A 23318-nucleotide genomic window follows, 5' to 3' on the forward strand; every position below is an offset into this window, starting at 1 on the left:
AAACCAAACCCAGGGAACTCACCACATGTCGTTCCTCAGATCCCATGGTCCCTGGTCAGCCTGCCATCTTCTCTCCACTTTCAGAGTTGTCTTATGTTTGTTTTATATGTAATGTCCAGGGGCTTTAGCTTAGCAGGAGGAATAGGGAGAAATGTACCTACCCATCTTGGTCTAGAACCTATGTATGCAACTTTAAATTGTCTAGTAACATAAAGTAAGTAAAAAGAAAAAGGTGGAATTAATTGTAATAATATATTTTATTTAACCCAATATATCCAAAATAATATGTAAGCATGTAATCAAAATTTTTTTAATTATTAAGGAGTTATTTTACATTTTTTTCTACATCTTTATAATTAGCATTTATTTAACCCAGTATACCCAGAATACTATTTCAATGTATAATCAAACATTTAAAAATTATTAAGGAGCTAATTTACATTCTTTTCCATTCTGAGTCTTTGCAACCAGTGTGTTTTACATATACAGCACATGTGAATTCAGATTAGACATTTCAAATGCTCAAGCCCCATGTGATTAGTGGCTGCCAGATTGAACAGTGCAGAGCTAGATGCAACATTCATCAACATTCACGAAGTGACATGTGTGCTTGCTCTTCTCTCTTGCTACACACACACACACACACACACACACACACACACACTTTATTTTGTTGAACCCTTTGATAAGTTGCTGTTAAGAGTGCAAATCATTGCTTTTCCTATAATCACACTTTCGTCTCCATTTCATAAGCAGAGCTGTGTGTCTCTCTCCACAGATTCCCCTGTTTAGAGGACCACAGGCTCTGGGGCCGGTTCCTACTGCCATTGGGGTCAGCATAGCCATAGACAAGATAACTGCTGCTGTCCTCAACATGGAAGAACCTGTAAGTTCCAGCTTTGCTTCCCAGTGTGCTTTGAGATGTCTTTCATTTTGTAGTCATACACATGGAGCCTCAGATGTGGTAGCTATAGACTGAGGTTTTGGGAGATTACCTTTGCCGTGCGTGAGAGACAAGCCTAAGTCTTGGTGTGAGTACTTAGCCTCTGCTTTTAGCTGGGGGACCTTAGTCCACTAGCCTTACTCTCCTCCTCTGTAATATGCTATGTAAATGTGAGATATTACACTTGTTAGCAGACTCACATTAAAGCCCTTTGTTCATAAATACTGCTGTACTCTACAAAGCTAGAAATGGTTTTTTCCCTATGTTTCAGGCAAGATTAGTTTTCCCAGAGAAAAAGAATGTCTTTCTGATGACTTAGAAATAATTTCAACTACTCTATCTTAAAAGACTAATATAAAAGTTTTTTGACTGTGTCTTTTTTTTTAACCATGTCATTTGAAGCGAAGACTTTTGCATTTATGTCACTGTACACGATTTTAAGATGCCTGTTTTCACATGAGCGCTGCCTCCTTGGCCTCACATATATGCCCACAGTCTCCCTCCTCTAAATGTAATCACTCTGTTTCTGATACAGGTTACAGTAAGCTCTTGTGACCTCCTCGTTGTAAGTGTTGGCCAGATGTCCATGTCCAGGGCCATCAACCTAACCCAGAAACTCTGGTCAGCGGGAATCACAGCAGAAATCATGTATGACTGGTCACAGGTAATGAGACAAAAAGTACCTGTGAGTGGAGTGCACATAGTCGCGGCTTCAATAGCAAATCATCCTCTACGGCTTTAGTTTCTGCCAAACTCTTCATCTCTGTGGTTTCAGTTGCTTCCTCTATGAGTTTCTGATTGTTGCTGTAACAAATCACCATAAACTTAGTGGTCTAAAACAACACTTATTTATTATCTTACATTTCTGGAATTCAGAAGGCTGAAATCAGTTTCACTGGGTTAAAATCAAGGGGTCTGGGCTTTCCTGGTGGCGCAGTGTTTGAGAGTCCGCCTGCCTATGCAGGGGACACGGGTTCGTGCCCTGGTCTGGGAAGATCCCACGTGCCGCGGAGCTGCTGGGCCTGTGAGCCATGGCCTCTGAGCCTGCGCGTCCGGAGCCTGTGCTCCGCAACGGGAGAGGCCACAACAGTGAGAGGCCCACGTACCGCAAAAAAAAAAAAAAAAATCAAGGGGTCTGATAAGGCTGGTTCCTCCTGAAGGCTTTAGGAGCAGAATCCACTTCCTTGCCTTTTCCAGCTCCTAGAAGCCTCCTGCATTCCTGCTCATGGCCTCTTCAAACTCAGCAGGGTAGCATCTTCTTTCCTCTCTACGCTATGCTTCTGTCCTTCCATCTCTAACTGATCCTCCTGTCTCCCTTTTACCAGGACCCTTGTGATTATACTGGGCCCATCCAGATAACCCAGGATAATCTCCCCATCTCAAGGTCTTTAACTTTATTCAATCTGCAAAGTCCCTTTTACCATATAAGGTAACATAGTCACAGGTTCCCAGGGATTAGGATGGGGACATCTTTATGGGGCCATTATCCAGCCTAGCACACTTCCCAAAGGCATTCTGTGTTTAGTGTGTTTGTAGCTTTATATCTTCAGACCTCCCACAGCAGGCCTAACACTTGCTCTGGGTTCCACACCCAGAGTGAGGAAAATGGCACCACTGAGCACCTGCCTACCCTTTAGAAAGAGGGGCCTTTCGACGACTAACTTCTGTACAAGCAGATCACAGAAGGGGCTGCACTTCCAGGTGGTCCTCCGAGTTGTACACACGTTCAGCCACACTCGTGGTGCCCCAGAGAGTGAAGAGATGCCCAGGGAAACAGAACCCCACCCTCCCACCTGCTTCTTCCACATTACCTGCCAAGAGCTGCTGCTGTCCATTTTTGTGTGTGTTACGTAAAAATTGATACCAGAAGTATGCTGAGCAATAAATTGTAGTCATTTGACAGAACAGTGTCCTGTGCCATTTGTTTACTTGTTTCATAAATTGTTAGAGAAGTGTTCTGTTCTAAAGTAAAATTATAAGCTCAGTAACGGTGACTTCAGCCCTGCACAGGGGCATCCCCTGCAGGCTTCTCTGCTCTGATGCTTCTTTGCTTTATGCTTCAGTTCTGCTTTTCACCTTCTACTATTTCTTTTGTTGCCTTTGCTTTCCCCAAAGGCCTTTTCACTCTGCGTGTGTGTGTGTGTGTGTGTGTGTGTGTGTGTGCGTGTGTGTAATTTTTGGCACCTTCTATCAAGATGTGAAGCTTCTGAAAACCTCTTACTGTGTCCTGACCACATTGAATCGCATGGCCCCTTAGAACAATAGTGAAAGCAAGGAAAGCAAAGGAAGTCTTATTCGTCCTTTGAATTCTGTACTCTTCTTGCTTAATATTTAAATATTTATATAAACCCTGAAATCAGCATGTTTAGTTATTCACTTTGAGAATCCACTGAACATAGTGTTTTCATTCTCGTTAATTACTTGAAGCTGTTCCAGCTGCTCTGTGCTTATTTGTTTCAGTCCCAAGAGGAGTTACAAGAGTACTGCAGACATCATGAAATCACCTACGTGGCCCTTGTCTCCGATAAAGAAGGAAACCATGTCAAGGTAAAGACCAGAGGAAATCTTTCACAATTCAACAGTCAGATTTCCCAAACAGTATTAACCGTGGAGCACCCAACCTTCCCACTGAGGTCCTGCCCTTAGTTGTGGGGTGGAAATACATTATTTCATTCTCCTTTTGAATTGCTAGGCCTGTTTTTGGAGAAAGTGTATAAAATAAGGAAGAGAGAATCTGAATCTAAACACTTTTCTTTGAACTCAAAAAAATATAAAAATTAAAACACTATGGCTAGTTTTTTTCCCTACTTTTTTCCCCTTGTTCCCTTTGACCGTCTAAGAAAATAATAACTATAGCTGATACCTGCTGGTCGGCATATCCTCTGGCTACTTCCTAACCAATTCTACTATGTTGCATGTAACTAAAAATGCTCATCCCACTCCTGGGCATATACCCTGAGAAAACCATAATTCAAACAGAGTCATGTACCCCAATGTTCACTGCAGCTCTATTTACAATAGCCAGGACATGGAAGCAACCTAAGCGTCCATTGACAGATGAATGGATAAAGAAGATGTGGCACGTATATACAATGGAATATTACTCAGCCATAAAAAGAAACGAAATTGAGTTATTTGTAGTGAGGTGGATAGACCTAGAGTCTATCATACAGAGGAAAGTAAGTCAGAAAGAGAAAAACAGATACCGTGTGCTGACACATATATATGGAATCTAAAAAAAAAAAAAAAAAGAGGCTCTGACGAATCTAGGGGCAGGACAGGAATAAAGACGCAGACGTAGAGAATGGACTTGAGGACACAGGGAGGGGGAAGGGTAAGCTGGGACGAAATGAGAGAGTAGCACTGACATATATACACTATCAAATGTAAAACAGAAAGCTAGTGGGAAGCAGCTGCGTCGCACAGGGAGGTCAGCTCAGTGCTTTGTGACCACCTAGAGGGGTAGGATAGGGAGGGTGGGAGGGAGATGCAAAAGGGAGGGGATATGGGGATATATGTATACATATAGCTGATTCACTTTGTTGTACAGCAGAAACTAACACACCATTGTAAAGCAATTATACTCCAATAAAGATGTTAAAAAAATATATAACTAACCAAAAATAAATAAATAAAAATGTTCATAAATATATCATCTCATAACCTTTATTTCTATTTTTAAAGGGAAAAAAAATCAACATATTTTCCCCTTGTTTTTCTCCAATAACGTCTTTGTCTGGTTTTTATAGCAGAGTGATGTTGGCTTCATAAATTAGTAGGATCTTCTGTTCTCTGGACAACTTTGTGTAGAATCGGTATTATTTCATCCTCAAATATTTGGTAGAGTTCCTCAAATATTTGGTAAAACCACAGGGGCCTAGATAAAGAGCTATCAGATTGCCTCTTTCTCCTTAAATGAGTTTTGGTAGTTTGTATCTTTCTCAGAATGTTTCCATTTCACCTAAGTTTTCAGATATTCCCTTTCACTATCTGTAGGATCTATAGTGATATCCCCTCTTTCATTCCTGATATTGGTAATTTATGTCTTCCCTTTTTCTCCCCTGATCACTCTGGCTAGAGATTTATCAATTTTGTCTTTTCATAAAACTAGTTTCTATTTTTTGTTCATTCGTTTCCTATTTTATTGATTTCCATTGTTTTTTTTTCTTCAATCTGCTAAATTTGGATTTAGAGACAGTCCCTAACTGAAGTTTGCTTTGTATCCACTCTGACAATCCCTGCCTTTTAATTGAAGTGGTTACACCATTAATATGAGGTGCAGTTATTGAAATGGTTGGGTTTAAATCTACCATTTTACTATTTGTTTACTGTTTGTTCCAACTGTTCTTTTTTTCCATTTTTTTCTTTTCGTGCCTTCTTTTTAGATTGAATAGCATTTATTCCATTTTATCTCTACTATTGGTTTACTAACTATAACTCTTATTTTTGGTGGGATTTTTTTTAGAAACTTCTCTAGAGTTTATAGTATACGTCTTTAACATATTACATTCTACCTTCAAAAATATTATATGCCTTCATATATTGTTGTAAGAACCTTAAAACAATATTTCCATTTCCCCTCTCTCATCCTTTGTGCTATTGTTGCCAATATTTTTCTACATATGTTATTAACTTCATAGTACATTGTACGTATTTTGCTTTTAATTAGTCAGTTATCTTTTAAAGAGGTTTTAAAAGAAGGGAGGAATGTCCTTTATATTTACCATTTCTAGAACTGTTTATTCCTTTGTGTTCAGCCAGCTATCATTCTGATTTCATTTTCTTTATGCCTGAAGAATTTCCTAATATTTCTGACTAGTGATGGTAATGAATTCTCTCAACTGTTACTGGTCTGAGAAAGTCTTCATTTTACCTTCATTTTTGAGAGGTAATTTTTCTGTGTATAGAATTCACAACTTACATTTGTTTCTTTTTGCACTTTGAACACAGGCTTTATTGTTTTCTGACCTGATAGTTTCTGTTTAAAAGTCTGCTTTGATCCTCTGTATATAATGTTTCTTTTTATTTTCTGGCACCTTTTAAGGTTTTCTTTTGTCACTGGTTTACTGCAGTTTGAATATGACGTGCCTCAGTGTGATACTCTCTATGTTCTAATACTTGGTATTAGAACTGTAGATTTGAACTGTAAATTTATAGTTTTCATCAAATTTGGAAACTTTTCAGACATTATTTCTTCAAATATTGTTCTGTCCCTTTTCCTTCGGGGACTCTGATTACAGTATGTTAATCATTTGCTCTTGCCCCTCACTGAGGCTCTGTTTTTGGTGGGTTTTGTTTGTTTTTTCTCGCTCTCTATGCTTTATTCTGGATCATTCACATGTTTTCTGCAATATCTTTTCTGCTATTAATCCCATACAGTGCATTTCTTGTTTCAGATATTGTAGTGTTTTCATCTGTACAAGTTACATTTGTGTCTTTTTTTTTTTAAGGTCTTCCATTTCTCTCCTCATCATGGTTCTTGTTTCCTTTATATTCTTTATAAGATTTATAATAGTCACTTTTAATTCCATCATCTTGACATTTCTGGTCTGTTTCTGTCTGTTGATGTTTCTCCTGGTTATGAGTTGTATTTTCCTTCTACTTTGTATGCCCAGTCATTTTTGGTTGGTTGTTGGACATTATGAATTTTACATTTTTTGGTGCTGGGTTTTCTTATGTTCCTGTAACTACTGCTGGACTCTGTTCTGGGATGTAGTTAAGACCCTTGGATTCTGTTGACCAGGCTTGACTTTACGTTTTGTTAGGGCAGGGCCCGGGCAGCCTTTAGTCTAGGTCTAATTTAGCCCCACTCCAAAGGCAGTGCCCTTTGGAGGATTCAGCCTGAGGCCCCATGTGTCATGAGGTCTCGCTACTCTGGTAAGAACAAGAACTATTCCTGGCCCTGTGGATCTCAGAAATTATTATGCCTACTCATGTCTGCTGGTTGTTTCCCCAGCCTTGGATAGTTCCCTCTCACCCATGCACAGATCACTTCTGTTTCAAAGATGTGAGTGGACTTCTCTGCAGAGCTTCAGAAATCTTTCTTTCTCTGTGTGTAGCTCCCTCCTCTTCAGTCCTCTGCCCCACAGTTTCTAGCCATCGTGGCCTCCCTAAACTGCAGTCTCCCCAGCTCGGCAAGACTCCTGGCCTCTGTTGAGCTTCCTCCTCCGTGCCCTGCCATCTGCAGACTTCCTCAGCACGGTGATCTGGGACACTTGTAGACTCACTTTGTTTGTTTCCCTCCTCTCGGGATAACAGTCCTCCACTGGTTGTTGTCCAGTGTCTGAAAAACATTGTTTATATATTTTGTCTGGTTTTCTAGTTGTTTAAGGTAGAAAGGCAGTTGTTATCGTAGTTACTTCTTCATGGGAAGATTTGTAAGTCCCCACTACTAGTCTGCTTGTTAGTCACAAAATCATAAATGACCCTAAGTCCTACCGATCAAGCCCCTTCCAGAGCAGTGATTGTTCCTGTAATATTACCAAAAGATGATCGTCTAGCCTCTGCTGGATAATTCCAGCATCGTAACCCACTGCTATAATGATTAGCAAATTTTAAAAACTTGAATCAGAATCTGCTTCCCCAAATTTACATTCACTGGTCCTAGTTCTGCCCTCCAGAATGGTCAATATAACAAGTCTAATTCTTCCTCCTTCTCTTACTACCATCACATAAATTTTAGGAGACCACTGCCATGCCACTTTAAGTGTCCTCTTTTCTGGTTTAAACATTCCAGTTACTTAAGCCATTCCTCATAATGTGATTTCCAAATCCTTGACCCTCCTAGTTAACCTCCTCTAGACACACTTAACTTTGTCAATGTCTGTCCTTAAATGTGATACTAGAATTCTACAGAGCGCTCTAAGCATGTTCTGACTAAATGAGGAGGGTCTGTGACCTCTCTCAATCTAGATAACATATTTCTCCTAATACAGCCTACAAGTGAACTAACTTTAGCAACCATGCAGTTCTTTTGGCTCATCCTGAATTTATCATCAACTAAAACCCACTGGCCTTTTCACAGTCCTCACCATGTCTGACCAGCCTTCTACAATGAGGCTTGATGACAGGACTTCATATTTATTGCTGTTAAATGTGATGTTGTTCATTTTAGTACATTGTTCCAGCCCATCCAGCTCTGTTGACTCTTCTGCCTCTGTTAATGGTGGGTCAATAGCATCATCTTCATATTTGAAGAGCAAGACATCACTTCATTCACCCACTTAGCAAGTGCATTATTAAGCATTCACAGTATAGGAGGGATTGAATTTAGGGCCACGATGGATGCAGGGACATTTAAGCCACAGGTCCTGCTGTCAAGGCTCCTGTAATCCAGCAGGGAACAGAAGACATTCATGCACGATTGTGAGCTCGAAAATGCTCAATGCCATGGGAGTCCAACAAGAAAGTTCTCTGAGGTTTCATCAGCCTGAGAGGTTACTACAGAGGTAGCAGGGAAGTCTTCAGAATGGAGGTGGGATTAATGCTGGACCCTCATGGATGGGCAGGATATAGGTACATGCTAAAAAGGCCTTTTAAGCAAAGGAATAGCAGTGGTAATGTAGTTCTTTCAGTAGAATTGTCCCAAAGATAGAGGCAGGCCAGCAGAGAACTCTTCTGGTATTACCCTGATTAGTCCATTTGGGGTAAAGCAGGATTGTGGAGAAGGGTACTTCAGCAGGAGAGAATGGTTCTAGCTAGATCAAGGAGAGACAGAATGCCCAGTCAAGGAATTTGGACTTGTTTTAGCAGTTAGGGGGGAGCCAGGGTATGTTTTTGGACAGAAGGGGACATCAGGGTGTATATGAGAAAAATTCATCTGCAGGGATATGTAGCATGGAATGGAGTGAGGGATACTTGGAGATGCAGTAGCTGAGGGCAGAATATCAGGCTATCCCAAGCCAAGGCAGGATGCTGGCCATGGGAGTGAAGATGAAAAGATAGGCACTGTAAAAGTGGGATGACTGGACTAGGGTTTGGAAAGGAGGGAGCAAGGAGTTGTAGAAACCTTGGTGACTGACCCGAGATGTTTAAGAGGGAAAATATGGGAAAGAATCAAATGAAATAGGAGCTGGTTTGTCTTGGCCTTTTTTTTTTTTTTAAATTCTGTCATCTATTCTGATCTAGACCAGGGTTTCTCAGCAGCCGCATTTTGACATTTGGGGCTAGATACTTCTTTGTGGGGCTGCTGTCTCGTGTGTTGTAGGATGTCTAGCAGCATCCCTAGCGTCTACCCACTAGATGCCAGTAGCGCCCCCCTCAGCTGTCACAACCACAGGTGTCTCTAATCATTGCCAGATGTCCTGTGGGGAGCAAAATCACCCCTGGTTAAGAGCCATCAACCTAAACTGTTGACTTAGTAGACTTACTATAGTACTCTTCAGCCTGTTGGCTTCAGAAATGATGGATCTGTTTCATTCTTTTTAAGGTTAAGTCTTTTGAGAAGGAAAGGCAAACAGAGAAACGTGTGCTGGAGTCTGATCTCGTGGACCATGTTGTACAGAAACTGAGGACTAAAGTCAGTGATGAAAGGACTATCAGGTAACTTAGTAAACAAAAGCCCAGAAAACCAGCTGCAACTGCCTATCTAGAATTACCATACATTTATTTTAAAAGTCAGTTTGATCCTTTTGGGAAATAAGGATGAGTCAGGTTAACTTATATTGAACCATTCTATTGCTTCTGAGTAACTCAGCAGTTTAAGTATATGACTCCCTACGTAAGCCTAGTTATAACTGACTTTCAACATTTGTCCTTCATAACATGTCAGAAAAAATTTTATCATTTTGAAAAGCCTAAGGAACCAAAATCTATCTGCCATTACCTTATTTGGTCTGTTAATCAGTGAATTTCAGTAGTGTTTTGTCAGTGGTTTTGAAAGATCTAATATTCTGGGAGATTATAATATTCTAGGAAAAGATCTCACATACTCATCATAGGAATGCAAATTGGTTCAACTCTCTGGATAGGAATTTAACAAAGTTAAAAGCCTAAAAACTAAAACTTAAAAAAAAAAAAAATTGACCCAGCAATTCCAGTTTAGGAATTTATAGTAAAATTATTCCATAGGGATATGTACAAAGATGTCTATCAAGGCACTGTTTATAATAGCAGTTCTCAAACTTTTTGGTTTCAGAACCCCTTTATACCTTTAAAAATTATTTGAGGACCCCAAAGAGCTTTGTTTATGTGGATTATATCTATCAATAATTTCTATGTTAGAAATTAAAATGTAAACATTTAAAAAATACTTATTTTAAATAACAAACTCATTACATGCAAACCTACATAACATTTTTTAATGGAAAATAACTATTTTCCGGGCTTCCCTGGTGGCGCAGTGGTTGGGAGTCCGCCTGCCAAGGCAGGGGACACAGGTTTGATCCCTGGTCTGGAAGGATCCCGCGTGCCGCGGAGCAGCTGAGCCCGTGCGCCACGACTACTGAGCCCGTGCGCCACGACTAGTGAGCCTGTGCTCTAGAGCCCGTGAGCCACGACTACTGAGCCCGCGTGCCACAGCTGCTGGGGTCTGCGTGCCTGGAGCCTGTGCTCCGCAACGAGAGAGGCCACTGCGGTGAGGGGCCCGCACACCACAACGAGGAGTGGACCCCACTCGCCGCAACTGGAGGGAGCCTGCGTGCGGCGGCGAAGACCCAATACAGCCAAAAATAAAACAAAACAAAATAAATAAATTTATTTAAAAATAAAAATAACTTTTCCAAAACAAAATAAATGTAGTAAGAAAGAATGGCATTGTTTCACATTTTTGCAGATATTGTTAATGCATTGTTGTACATTTTTGTAATCTCTAATGCTTTAGTAGAAGAAACTATATTGTCTTGTCTGTTTCTGCATTCAGTCTGTTGTGATATCACACATCCTGTAGTCTCTGGAAAAGTCCATCACACATTAATGAGAGGATAAGAATAAAAAGGATAGTTAACATTTTAGGATTATTGTGAAAATAGTTTTGACATTGCAGATACCCTGTGAAAGGATCTCAGGGGCTTCCAGGGGTCTCTGGACCACACTTTGAGAATCTCACTTATAATATCACAATATTATAGAAGACTGTTCCAATTACAGTAAATACAGTGAAATACTGTGCAGCCTTTAAAAATATTATGGTAAAGCTGAGTTTATTACAAGGAAGGGTGTCCACAAATAAGATGTATGATATCCCATTTTTGTTTCAACCAAAATATATAGCCCATACATAGAAGAATGTGTGCAATGATGGACCAAATTTTTAAATTATAGTTATTTCTGGTTAGTGGGATTACAAGGGATCTTAATTTCCCTTAAGCTTTTCTATATATTTGTAACTCCTGTATTTATGCTCATAATCAGAAAATACAGTACTCTACTTTTTTTGGCTTATATCCGTGATTCTCAACCAGCAGGAGTTTTGCCCCTCAGAGGACATTTGGCCATGTTTGGAGACAGCATTTTTGGTTGTTAAACGGGAGGTGCTGCTGCTATCTAGCAGGGACCAGGGATGCTGTTAAACATCCTGTAGTGCAGAGGACTGACCCCCCACCCCCACCCCAACAAACAGTTACCTGGCCCAAAATGTCAATAGTGCCAAGACAGAGAAATCCTGGCTTATATAAAATAAATGTTCCTGCTTGCTTCTCCGTCCCCGGCCCCGACCCTGCCCGTATGCACCTAGCTTGACTACATTCACCATCAGGCTTTTTCTAAGAGAATATAATGTTCTTGAAGTCACTAGGTATTAGGATTAAGAATCCAAATCAAAGGCAGAGGTTTAGAAGGAAAAACAAAAAATAGTCAACTAATTAATAGTGACTATTAGTACTAGTACAGGCAAACATCATTAAGACGCTTAACAGGCCAGATGGGATTTAGTTTTAGCAGGGAAAGGTTTAAAATCTTTCCTCCATGTGAATGTTTATTTCCCTGTTTTCCCAAGATAGAGTGCTATTATGTCTCTCAAAGGCTATAAATTAATTCAGTCTTTGAAAGAACATCCATTCAACAGCTTTTGAAAGAATCTCATTTACTAAATGTTCTCCTGTGGGTGATCACCAAGGTTGCTGCCATAATGAAGGCGGGGCATTGCTAATGTTTCCTTGTATTGTGAGGGGAGCAGAAAGAACACCCATTATATTTCATTGAAATTAGCTTCTTATGTTGGGCCAGTACTTCACACCCAGCTGAATAAATCAGAATGTTGTCTCTAGAATGTTAATTTGAAGTGACAGCCTTGATAATTTTTATTTGCTCTTAACCAAAAGCAGAATTAAGTGCAAATTTTTTTGTTTTTGTTTTTCCTCCACTAATAACCAATATTTATTAAATATTTTTATATTTAATAGAAAAAAGCCTCCAAGTATAGCTCACTGTAAATTATCTGCGTTTTGTCTTAATGACTGTTTATTCTAACTGTTTTTGTTTGCTTGTTTTTAGAGAAGCTTCCGATAATCTTGCAGTACAAAATCTGAAGGGGTCATTTTCTAATGCTTCAGGTATAATTACTAATTGTAACCTAAACATAATAATGCTTGTGTGTGTGTGTGTGTGTGTGTGTGTGTATGTATGTGTGTGTTTGCTCTAAATACTTATGACTGTGGCTAACTCACTGCATCAGAAATGTACTCTTAAAGTAACATATACACAGTTATACCAAATGGAATTTATCCCTTTGAAACCCACATTCTAGAAAATGATAAAACCACTGGGAGTTTGGTGACTCTTTTGGTCCTGATATATCTCTGTCTTATTTTTACAAGTGGTTTAATCTTCCTTTGATTCAGTTTATTATATAGGTCAAATGTAGATACGTTTTCCCCATATGGAAGATTGAAGAAAAGCATTTTGAAATGCCTTGGAGAAAGACACTATATATTTGTTTTCATGAAAGCCAAGAGGGAACAGTGGTGATAGTTACGCCTTTAGTTTCACCACATCTGTCAGCCTGACTGAAAAATGTCCCAGTGAAGTCCACGAGAAGACATACTTGGCTTTTAACAGAATTGGGTCTTCTGGGTTCATTTCTGTTAGCAGATTTTGTGCCACCATCAGATTTCAAATGCTTTGAGGAATTTAAAGAAGTATTAGAGTTTGGGAAATACTGTTTGATTTTTTTCTTAGGTTCATGAGGTTTGGCTCATACTGCCTCTCTATGCCTTTGTCACCTCCCACCTGAGGAAAGAAGGCTGGTGATCTTGACGGAAGTGTCAGAACTTCTGGGGGTTGGGTGGGGTTCTGGACTCCTTCTGGTCAAGTGCAAGCAGTTGCAGAGATAGAACACAAAGCTCAGACACAATCCAGTCCATAGAATCACTCCCGAGTGGATTCTAATCGTCTCCGCCATCTCTGTGGTGTGTTATAGAAAGTGGGACCAGATGAGGCCATAACGGCTAAAACTGTCTGTTTCAGGTTTGTTTGAAATCCATGGAGCAACAGTTTTTCCCATTGTGAGCGTGGTAGCCCCAGAGAAGCTGTCAGCCAGCACTAGGAGGCGGTATGAAACTCAGGTATGTGGTCAGAGTTTCCTTGGCTTTCTGTGAGCTACAAAGGAGGAAGAGAACAGGAGAGGAAAAGAAACAGTTTCCTGGAAATGTTTTTCTTTCCACTTCCTGAACTTGGTGACTTCTGAAAATTCCATCAACACAGAGCATCTCTGGTGCCAGGATTCTGCCCCATTTGTCCTCCAAAGAGGCGTCAGTGTACACTGTGGGCACCTAGATGCAGCTGTTGTCAGAATTACTGGATCCAAACAAAAACTTTCTGATCCGGCTCTAACAGCAGATGGGGTTTGTTTGGTTTTGTTGTAAACAACAAAGCAGAAGAGATCTACTGCAAGACTTGGGGCAGGTTTCTCACTGCATACATGTTTTTGATATCTGCTCTTTGCCTGATTCTATGCTAAGTGCCAGGTAAAATAGAAAAGACGTGACGGGGCCCCAGTCCTTGAAGAGTTTATAACCTCCGAAGCATATGCATTATATAGTTGGAAGATAGAAGGAGATCAGTAATAGGATGCTGAATTAATAAGTACACTGAATGAGTGTTAGAGTGTGCTACAGACATGGGGGAGAGACGAAGATCAGTGTCTGCACGGATGATCAAGACAGGCTTCGTGGAGGTGATCCCTGAAGGATTTAAATAGTCAGAGAGGGAAGATGAGAGTGTTCCAAATGGGAGGGACAGTGGGAAGGGAAGTGCAGGACAAGGCTAATGAGCACAGGTGGGACACTGGCCTCATTTGGGAAGAAGGTTTGAGAGCAGTCATTATTTAGGAATGTAATTAGATTGAAATACAGGAGATCGAGTTACCTCATTTTGTGAGCTTTCCTGGCTGTTTCTCAGGATGTTGGGTAGAAACTTGTTTTTCGTATCTTTCTGCCATATTTCAGTTCCATGTTCTCATTGCTGTCACTGTCCCCTTTTTCTAAACTTAGCTTAATACTAAAATCTCCCCGCTTCCACATGCACTGTTTTACAGTACTGAGCTTTTATTAGGTTCATTTCAAAATTATAAAGAAATAAGCAGCTAGGTGGATTAGTAAACAAATGATCAAGATAGGCTATAAAAATCTCATTTCCCCTGAGATTATAATAGGCTAGACACTCACCTTACTGAGGTGGATTAAGAGCAAGTCCTTATATAATATTTGGGATCCCTTCTAGGCTTGGGTTTGTCACCTGTGATTGTTTCCTAGCATAAGAAATGAAATGGCAAGAAAGATGGCTTGGTTTGACAGGTTCTGAATTCTAACATGCTTTCTTCTTCTTAGGTACAAACCCGACTTCAGACCTCCCTTGCTAACTTGCATCAGAAAAGCAGTGAAATTGAGATTTTGGCTGTAAGTCACTTTCTTTAACTTTCTGAGGATGGCTTTTGTCCATACTGTCAAAGTAGTTTCCTCGGAGGTCAGGGCTTTTTTTTTTGCTCAGTGTTAGCAGCATTGGGATGCAGGCCCATTTCTCCTAGTTTCTTCCTCTGAAAGACTGGGGGGAAGGGGACTGAACACGAAAATCATCATTTTTCTAAATGTTTCAGGCCTCTGCAGATAGCAGTGTCAAACTTTTGGGGTGTGATGTGTGGGGCCTGGGAGTATTAGTTCACCAGTGCTGAGATCACATCACTGTCCAGTTCAATAAGCACAGGAGCATCCCCTTCACGTTGCTCCATCCAAAGTGACACCATAGGCACAAGTCAGTATGTGCTGCCTAGGTTCCCTGACATGATATACATTTTTGTGTATCAACAGGTGGATCTACCCAAAGAAACAATCTTACAGTTTCTGTCATTAGAGGTAAGCAAGATGAACTCTTCTGCATTATGGCCTTTAAAATCCCGAAGCTGTTGATTTGCCAAAAGAAAGTTGAAAATGGCATTATTTTCTTAGTGATATTAGGTATTTTTCTGGCAGTTCCAGGAATTTGGTAACATTGTTCCTTTTATGTGACATATGTATTACTAAATCAAATTTTGAGGGAATCACACTTTTCTAGTGACTTTCTTTTAAATTTCAGAGATGATTTTAACAAACGCCTAGTGCTTTTACTGTGTGTCAGGCTGTGGCAGGCCTTGTTCTAAGCACTTCACAAACATTAACTCATTTAGTCACAACAACCCCAAGGGATACATATGTTACCTTCTTACGGATCCCCATTTTACAGATAAATGGAATCATTGTACGTTTTATGGAGAATGGGAGGCAGACAGGTTAGATATCTTACTCAAATTCACCTCACTAGGAAGTTGCAGAGCCAGGATATGAAGTTAGGCAGACTAGTGGAATCTATGTTCTTACCCACTATACTACGCCACTTCTATAAACCTTCATTCCAAGTAGGGAAGCTCATTTGCAGAACTAGAACTACATGGAAGATCTTTTCATAAAAATTAAATTTAGGTCCTTTTTCATATGCTTTTTTTTTATAACAAGTACATACCCTTATTATCGAATAGCCTAATTGAACTTTAAAAAAATGTAAATACTTAGCTTTGCTATTAGAATGTTCAACTGTAAGAATAACTACAGGTGATTTTTGCAACGTCATACCAAAGAATGCTTTTGTCTATCCAGAGTGTTTAGTCACAGATTAAGTTAGATGAAAAATGAACTTTGCCCCAGAGCTAACATCTCATACTACGTTTTGTTTTTTTTTTTAAAGGTTATTCTCCATTTATATAAAATATTGGCTATATTCCCTGTGCTGTACAACATATCCTTGTAGCTTCTTTTATAAGCTGACTTCCCCCTTCCCTGTTTCCCCTCCCCACTAGTATTCTGTTGTCTGGTAAATAAGCATATACTGGGAACTTACTGCTTTATGAGACACTCAAATGGGTATATATCAGAGGTGGTATCTCCATTTCACAGAAAGTCAACAGTTGGCAGAAATAACTGGTATAAAGTCACATGAGCACACTGGGGCTGCAGCACTGTTAGTCAGGATCTAGTAAACTGGTCTTGCAAAGAAACTCAATGCTTCAAAGGAAGAACCCTAGCAGTCTCCCCATTAGTTCTCTCTCCCTCTAACTGATCTTTTCAGTACACTTAAAGGGGGGAATGGCACTGACATTTCATCAGTGACCCAGAAAAAACCAGTTTTAATAAACCCTAGTATCTGTTGTTAAGTCTTATCTATTTTTTTCCTAGTGGGATGCTGATGAACAGGCATTTAACACAACTGTGAAGCAGCTGCTGTCACGCCTGCCAAAGCAAAGATACCTCAAATTAGTCTGTGATGAAATTTATAACATCAAAGTAGAAAAAAAGTAAGTTATTACTTAGGCATTGCAGATTTCAACATGGGTTAAACTCAAAGAGGGTTTTTTTGTTTTTTGGGGTCTTTTTCCCAAGGAGGGGTTTTTAAAGTGACAAATACCTTACTGTCATGTTGAGGTTAGATGGCCAATAAGTTGCTACATTGGAACTGCAACTGGTAATCAGGACTGTGAATCACAGTCATGATCCTGTCAATAACAAAACGCAGTGGTCCCAGTAGCAGCTATTCCAGTTACAATTTTTTTTAATTACTCATTTTCTGAAGGGTGTTTTTCTGTTTTATTTTTTTACAATTATGAATGGGTATGAGTCTTTTCAAATGCTTTTTCTGCACCAGTTATAATTTTTAATCACCCAGGTCACTCCTAGGAACATCTAAATGAACGAAAATAAGTGTGACTACTTTGTTTTATATCCCCTTGCCAGTTGTTCATGTTATCATCCACTTAAAAGGAAACAACAAAGCCTGTGAGGTGAATGGTGGGCTCCTCGTGTAGACCCTTATACTGTGGACCCTTGCCAGTCATAGCTTGTCTAAAACTTATGTAATGTTTTTAGTGACTGGCCTTCCATATTGTTGTTGATTACACAAAACTCCTACAGTTAAGTGTTCTAAAAATAATTTATCAACTCTGTTCTCTACCATTATACTGATCCTGTCTTCTCCCTTCTTTTGCAGGGTGTCTGTGCTGTTCCTGTATAGCTACAGAGATGACTACTACAGAATCTTATTTTAATCCTAAAGAACGAACGATCATTACATTGTTCAAACAGACAGGAGCTTATACTATAAAATGTTGTACATTCATTGTTTTAAATTAGCTTTACGTTCTAAGAAGCTGTCCTACAGAGTTGAGCTTTGTAGGTTTTTCATGTGTAATATATTATAAATTTATCTTTTGAATATAATAAATGTTTTCATATATCTGTTGCTTTTTAATTGCAAATCTATTAGCACTAAAGGTTTTGTGGAGCTAGAACACAAGAAAACAGCCTTGTTCTTCTCAGCCCTATATACCGAGCACATGAAAATGTCCAAAATAAAGGGCATAAAGAAATCAAATATCATCATTAACTTGGAATCTTTATTCTTGATGATTTTGTAATAGGCTTATCCTTAGTTTGGTTAAGCAAACTCTCATTTGGCTATGAGAACTCATTCAAATTTGCTAAAGGAACTATGATGATAAAATTATACAGCCAAGGGGCTTCCCTGGTGGCGCAGTGGTTGAGAGTCCGCCTGCCGATGCAGGGGACACGGGTTCGTGCCGGGGTCTGGGAAGATCCCACATGCCGCAGAGCGGCTGGGCCCGTGAGCCATGGCCGCTGAGCCTGCGCATCCGGAGCCTGTGCTCCGCAATGGGAGAGGCCACAACAGTGAGAGGCCCACGTACCGCAAGAAAAAAAAAAAAAATTATACAGCCAAGTTGGGAAAAATACCCATGAAATAACACAACTTTTTATAAAATTGTCAGGTTTCAATTCCAGTAACTCATAAGACAGGGCCTAAAGCCTATTCATAATCAGTCATTCCAGAATGAGGAACTATTGCCAGAAACTTTTTATGGGATGGGAAAAGGAATAAAAGATGGTCAGTACTGATAAATACAGGTTTAATGATACAGTGCTCTTCACAGACGGCTACAGAGACTGTAAACTATTATCCAGAAACATGCAACCATACAACACAGACCACTTAGCCAGATATAAAATAAACTGGCTTCTTGTAACTACCCTGTAAACACTGCAGCCCTTCTTCCATCCAAAAATGACCCTAATCTCACATGAAAACAGTTATTGTAGAGGAATCAGAAACCCAGCTTTGTGGCCAAAAGTAAAAACCAAAGGAAAAATAGCAATTCAGTGGTTAACTGGTGAAAGCAGGAAACCTGGTGCCCTTCACTGCGCCGCTTTGCTCTTCTTACTCTTGCTCTTTTTGTCCCTCTTCTTCAGCCCATCCATGTTAGCTCTCAATAGGTTTGAATAAGCCTAAAAGACACAGAGCATGACCTTAGTGGGAAGAGTTGCAAATTGGTGGAGCATCTGCTGTGCTTCCATAACAGATTTAGGGTAGCCAAAATCAGAAAGCCTATCTGATAAAGCATATAATACCACGGGGATACTTGTATCCTAAGGAAAATGGTGTAAGGAAAACACCCTCACATTATAGCAGCTTCTGCAACACCCACTAGTGAGTTGCATGTTTTTTACTTTTTTTTTAAGCAAACATGGAAAACTACAGGCAACTTCTCATTCAGCTATACTATACATAGAGCATATCTAAAGCCTAAGACAACAAAATCTATCTAAAAAAGACAATATCAGCGTTGAAAGTAGAATTCACAGCCTGGCAGCTTTTACTTGTAAACTACTGGTAAAACATCACAGGAGAGCAGTGAACCTAAATAGCAATCTTAAGCCAGTGTTAATTATTATGCTGACTCTTGCCCTGAGAAACGAGACACAGAGAACACCAGACACTCACCATCTGAAACTTATTCACTTCTTTGGAGCTCACCTGGAAAAGAATAGGGAAAAGGTCACCCCTGTTATCCACATAGGAATCATCTGCCTCACCCAATAACAACTCAAAAGCCTCGGGAAGACAACACCCTAATCTTTAAAAATATTTCTTCCCAATTGCAGGGGTCATAATACACTAAAAGCTATTTTTCTACTCCACTTTCCTCTGCCTGAGGAACAAGCGAAGTAGCTCTGCACTTTGAGAATTGTACCAAGATGGGAAAGAGGCCAAAGTGGGCTCCTTAAGAAGCTATGCCTCTTGCCTGTGTTGAAATCTCTTACACACATGGCACTGACTTTCTCTCAGGGTTCTGAGAGACGTCAAAGGACTTAATCTTTTGTGCAAGATACTTTTAAATTACTCCCTCCCCATCTTATTTTAAACCTACCATTAATTCAGGCCCATTTAAGCAAAACGCAAGCTACCACAACAAAAGAAATTCTACCTCTGAAGACTCCTTAGTTTTCCGTATTTCATGACACCCAACTTTATTTTTAAAAGCCACATAAGCTTGCTTTACTGTAAAAGTCTTCTCAAGATAACTGGTAATGGGAGACATCAACTAGTTATGGCATACATTATCATGAATATCCTATGCTGATGTGATTAGAAGGCAGGTCTGGTTCTGCCCCAGCAAAATAAAGTATTCATTTGGAATCCAAGCACTCTCTTGTTTTGCCATATTCAACCTCCACTTTGAAAGGGAATAATACTAGGACTCTTGACTAAATCATATGCTCTCGTAATATAATACATGTTTGGTACATGAACCACAAAGATAAATAAACAATCAGCTTAAAAGTAAAAGCATCTGATACCAAGAAACTGTTCACCGAAGGCCCAGCACAGTGAAGGAATAAGGAATCAAATATGCCAACTGCTCCTTAACAGTGCTACTCTGAGTGAGGACCAATATGTTAATTGTATTTCTAACAAGTGTTTGGCTTCTACCTTCTTCGTTTTAATTTTGCTTTTGGGTTTTCTATTACTAAGGTAATAAAAGAAGACCCTGATCCCAAAACAGCTGGGGAGCTACACACTAGGCTTTATTTAATAACTTTAAAAAAAAAAAAACTGGTTCAGATATACCCCTCAAGTTAAATTCAAGGCTTTAAACTCCAAAATTAGGAGTATTAGGAATCGAACTCACCACAGTGCTGATCTTCTTTTTCCCATCAGTAGCTCTTAACAGACACTTGTTGTCTGAGGGCTCAAAGCCCTCCACAGAACCCTTTCTTGGAATGGGTTTAGTTCGACCATCATCTGCATGAAAAATACATCCTGGTGAACACAGCCACAGACGTGGTTAACAGGTAGACGAAGAGTTAAAACGTAGGAGAACGATTCCAAGAGGATACCTAATCCACCTCCACTGGTCTAGTTCTGTTAACCACATTATCTGCTATTACAGACGCCTTGCCCACACTTTGGGAACCTACCTGCCACTTCCACGATGGGAACACCGTAATAACAAAGCAGACTAAATCTCACTAATCATGGCGCGGTCTGGGATCCTTGACAAAAATACGAGACCTGACATGCTTGGGGCCCACTGGAACCGGAATTGACTTAGGTGGCTAAGTGCAGGGGGCCGCACCAGCCACAATCCCCAATACTCTCCGGCCCCTCAGCCCTGAATGTGCCAGTACCAGGTGGAGGAAGGTACGGGAAGGCGGGGACGCGCGGCAGACAGACTCTGCCTGTGGCTCCCAGTCACTGGGCACCCGGGCCGGGGCATCGCTCGGCCTCCCAGCTCCCTTCCGGCCTTGCTGCATCCGCAGCTGCTTACACTTCTTCAGGGTGATGAACACGCTGCCCGACAACCGGCACTTCTGGAAGAGCCTGGTCAGCTCCGTCAGGAACTGGAACACAAGAAGCCCGGCCCCGTTAGGCAACTCCAACCCCCACCCCCCGCCCCTCGCCTCGGCAAGTCCCAGTCCCTCCCGCAGAAGGAGACAGAGGTCCCGAGCTAAGCCCCAAACAGTATCGGTCCCTCAGCCGGCCAGCTCTGGCTATACCTGCTCACTTTCCAGCAGCACCATCCTGGCGCTGCTGGCTCTGCTCCGTCAGCATTAAGTCCCAAGCCGTTGGAGCCGGAAGTTTCCCCCAGGCTGGGCGGGACTTCCGCTATTAGGTTTCAGCTCTCTTCCACCCAATCCCTGCTTCCGCCCTCTGCCCGCCCGCCCCGCCCCGCCCCGCGCCTGCGCTCTGGGGCGCCCCCTCCAGTCCCGGGAAGGCAACGACCCCGAGGCCCTTGGGCTGTGCTTGATTTCACAGACAAGCAAATACTCTAACCCAAGCAGTGGGAGAGAGTGAGAGAGCACAGGAGGGATCTGATGGAAACCTATAGTTGTGTATATTCAGCTGTACTGTTATTCCGTGCTTCAATTTCCTCAACCTATAATAATAGTATCCACTTCACTGTGTGGTTGTGAAGAGCAAATGAACTTACATTCAACAGTGCCTGGCTCATAGAGGGTGCTCGATAACGTTAGCTGCTATTTTCATTACCACTGTCATTGTAATAAGTTCCCATGGCGGGAACTCTCCATGAGTTCCCTCCGAACTCTCCCTCTTCTCTGACCAGGCTGGGTGGCCCCAGCTCTAGCAAGAGGGCCTGGAGCCATGTCTCAGTTTCAGCTCTGGGTTCAGTCTGGAGACCTGGGGTGTAGGCCCTGCTCTGCCAGTAGCCAACTTGAACACTAGGTCTTGGAAAAGTCAAGCATGAAATCATGCAATGGGTTTTCACTGAGGGTCTCTTAGCCTATGCCAGGCACTGTTAAAGGAGAGGGGGCTACAGCAGGATACAAGTTTCTGGTTTCCTGAAACTTGGGTTAAAGAAGTAGTGAGGAAATAAACAGTAAACTAGTAAGTATAGCTTCAGATAAAGAGTGCTGTGTGGACAACTAAACAGGAATGATACAAATGAGAGTGACAGGGGGACTACTTTAGGTTGGGGTCAGGGAAATCCCTCTCAAGAGGAGAACTTTGAGCTGAAAGCTAAAGGGACTAGCCATTCAAAAATCTGGGAACAGAGTGTTCCAGACACAGGGAATGGCTAGAACAAGGGCCCCAATGGGGAAACAATTTGCCCCATGTCCACAAGGCTTGGGGGTGGGGTGGAGGTGGCATGTGGAAGGAGGGGTGAAGGAGTATGGAGAGCTTGGAGAGGTATCCACTGACCAGGTCATATAGGGCCGATGGCCCTGGTAAATTTGGATTTTGTTCCAAATACAAAGAAAAGCTTCTTGGTAAGGAAGTTTTAAACAGAACGGTGATGATCCAATTTAGCTTTTTAAAGATCCTCAGGCTGTGGTGTAGATAAGGCATTGTAGAGACAAGGCAGGAAATGGAGAGACCAATTAGAGGGTTGTATTAGCTTCCTATTGCTGCTGTAACAAATCTGACAAACTTAGTGGCTTAAAACAACATGAATTTATTCTTTTACAGGTCTGGAGGTCAGAAGTCTAAAATCAATGTGTTTGCAGGGCTGCATTCCATCTGCAAGCTTCAGGGGAAAAATCTGTTTCCTTGTCCTTCTAGAAGCCACCTGCATTCCTTGGCTCGTGACCCCTTGCTCACATCATTACCACCTCTTGCTTCCATTGTCACATCTCCTACTACTGACTTTGATCCTCCTGCCTCCCTCTTATAAGAACCTTGTGGTTATATTGGACCTTCTTGGATAATCCAGAATAATCTCCCCATCTCAAGATCCTTAATTTAATCACAAAGTCCTTTAAACATGTAAGGTAACATAGTCACAGGTTCCAGGTATTGCGACATAGATATCTTGGTGAAGGGTCGGGGGCTACCGCAGAAGTTATTGCAAAAGTCCAGGTGCTACCAACATTTGCCATCAGGTTAGTGTATACTTTGAAGGTAGAGTCAACAGGACTCGTACTCAACTGGCTGTGGACATTAAGAGGAAAAGAGAAATCGGAGGTGACTCATAGGTTTTTGAATTTGAGCAGTTGGGTGGGTGGTGGTGCCATTTACTAAGATAGGAAAGACATGAGAAGTAAATAGTTTTATAAGAAGATGAAAAGAGTTATTTTGGTCTTGTAATATCTGAGATGCCTAT

General features: G+C 41.0%; 2 protein-coding genes across 4 annotated transcripts in view; one reads left to right on the top strand and one right to left on the bottom strand.

Annotated features, from left to right (window-relative positions):
* The window catches only part of EIF2AK4 (eukaryotic translation initiation factor 2 alpha kinase 4), a 114187-nt gene extending 96552 nt beyond the window's left edge, over nucleotides 1-17635 (top strand). For all 3 annotated transcript variants that reach the window (XM_067742646.1, XM_067742656.1, XM_067742665.1), the window contains 10 exons: nucleotides 779-886; nucleotides 1479-1607; nucleotides 3404-3490; nucleotides 9372-9484; nucleotides 12374-12432; nucleotides 13346-13443; nucleotides 14707-14775; nucleotides 15184-15228; nucleotides 16582-16700; nucleotides 17390-17635. In XM_067742646.1, coding sequence (XP_067598747.1) covers nucleotides 779-886; nucleotides 1479-1607; nucleotides 3404-3490; nucleotides 9372-9484; nucleotides 12374-12432; nucleotides 13346-13443; nucleotides 14707-14775; nucleotides 15184-15228; nucleotides 16582-16700; nucleotides 17390-17447 — 885 coding nt within the window. In that variant the 3' untranslated portion in view covers nucleotides 17448-17635. The remainder of the gene's footprint in view (nucleotides 1-778; nucleotides 887-1478; nucleotides 1608-3403; nucleotides 3491-9371; nucleotides 9485-12373; nucleotides 12433-13345; nucleotides 13444-14706; nucleotides 14776-15183; nucleotides 15229-16581; nucleotides 16701-17389) is intronic.
* A 671-nt stretch (nucleotides 17636-18306) lies between these two features.
* Nucleotides 18307-21390, bottom strand: SRP14 (signal recognition particle 14). The gene is made up of 5 exons (XM_067742679.1): nucleotides 21253-21390; nucleotides 21024-21096; nucleotides 20385-20497; nucleotides 19196-19228; nucleotides 18307-18699 (listed from the first exon to the last, which is right to left on the bottom strand). Exons 1-5 carry the CDS (start codon nucleotides 21274-21276, stop codon nucleotides 18610-18612), a joined length of 333 nt encoding a protein of 110 aa, XP_067598780.1. The 5' UTR covers nucleotides 21277-21390; the 3' UTR covers nucleotides 18307-18609.
* Between the last annotated feature and the right edge of the window lie 1928 nt (nucleotides 21391-23318).

This window comes from Pseudorca crassidens, chromosome 1 (assembly GCF_039906515.1).
Source record: "Pseudorca crassidens isolate mPseCra1 chromosome 1, mPseCra1.hap1, whole genome shotgun sequence".
In the NCBI taxonomy this organism is placed as follows: domain Eukaryota; kingdom Metazoa; phylum Chordata; class Mammalia; order Artiodactyla; family Delphinidae; genus Pseudorca; species Pseudorca crassidens.

Bases quoted from the DNA above. Each gene is read 5' to 3' on its own strand.
- SRP14 (XM_067742679.1), bottom strand. From the start codon at position 21,276: ATGGTGCTGCTGGAAAGTGAGCAG. The intron at 21,097-21,252 runs GTATAGCCAGAG...CTTGTGTTCCAG, and splicing joins TGCTGCTGGAAAGTGAGCAG to TTCCTGACGGAGCTGACCAG. The intron at 18,700-19,195 runs GTGAGTGTCTGG...TGTGTCTTTTAG, and splicing joins AAGTGAATAAGTTTCAGATG to GCTTATTCAAACCTATTGAG.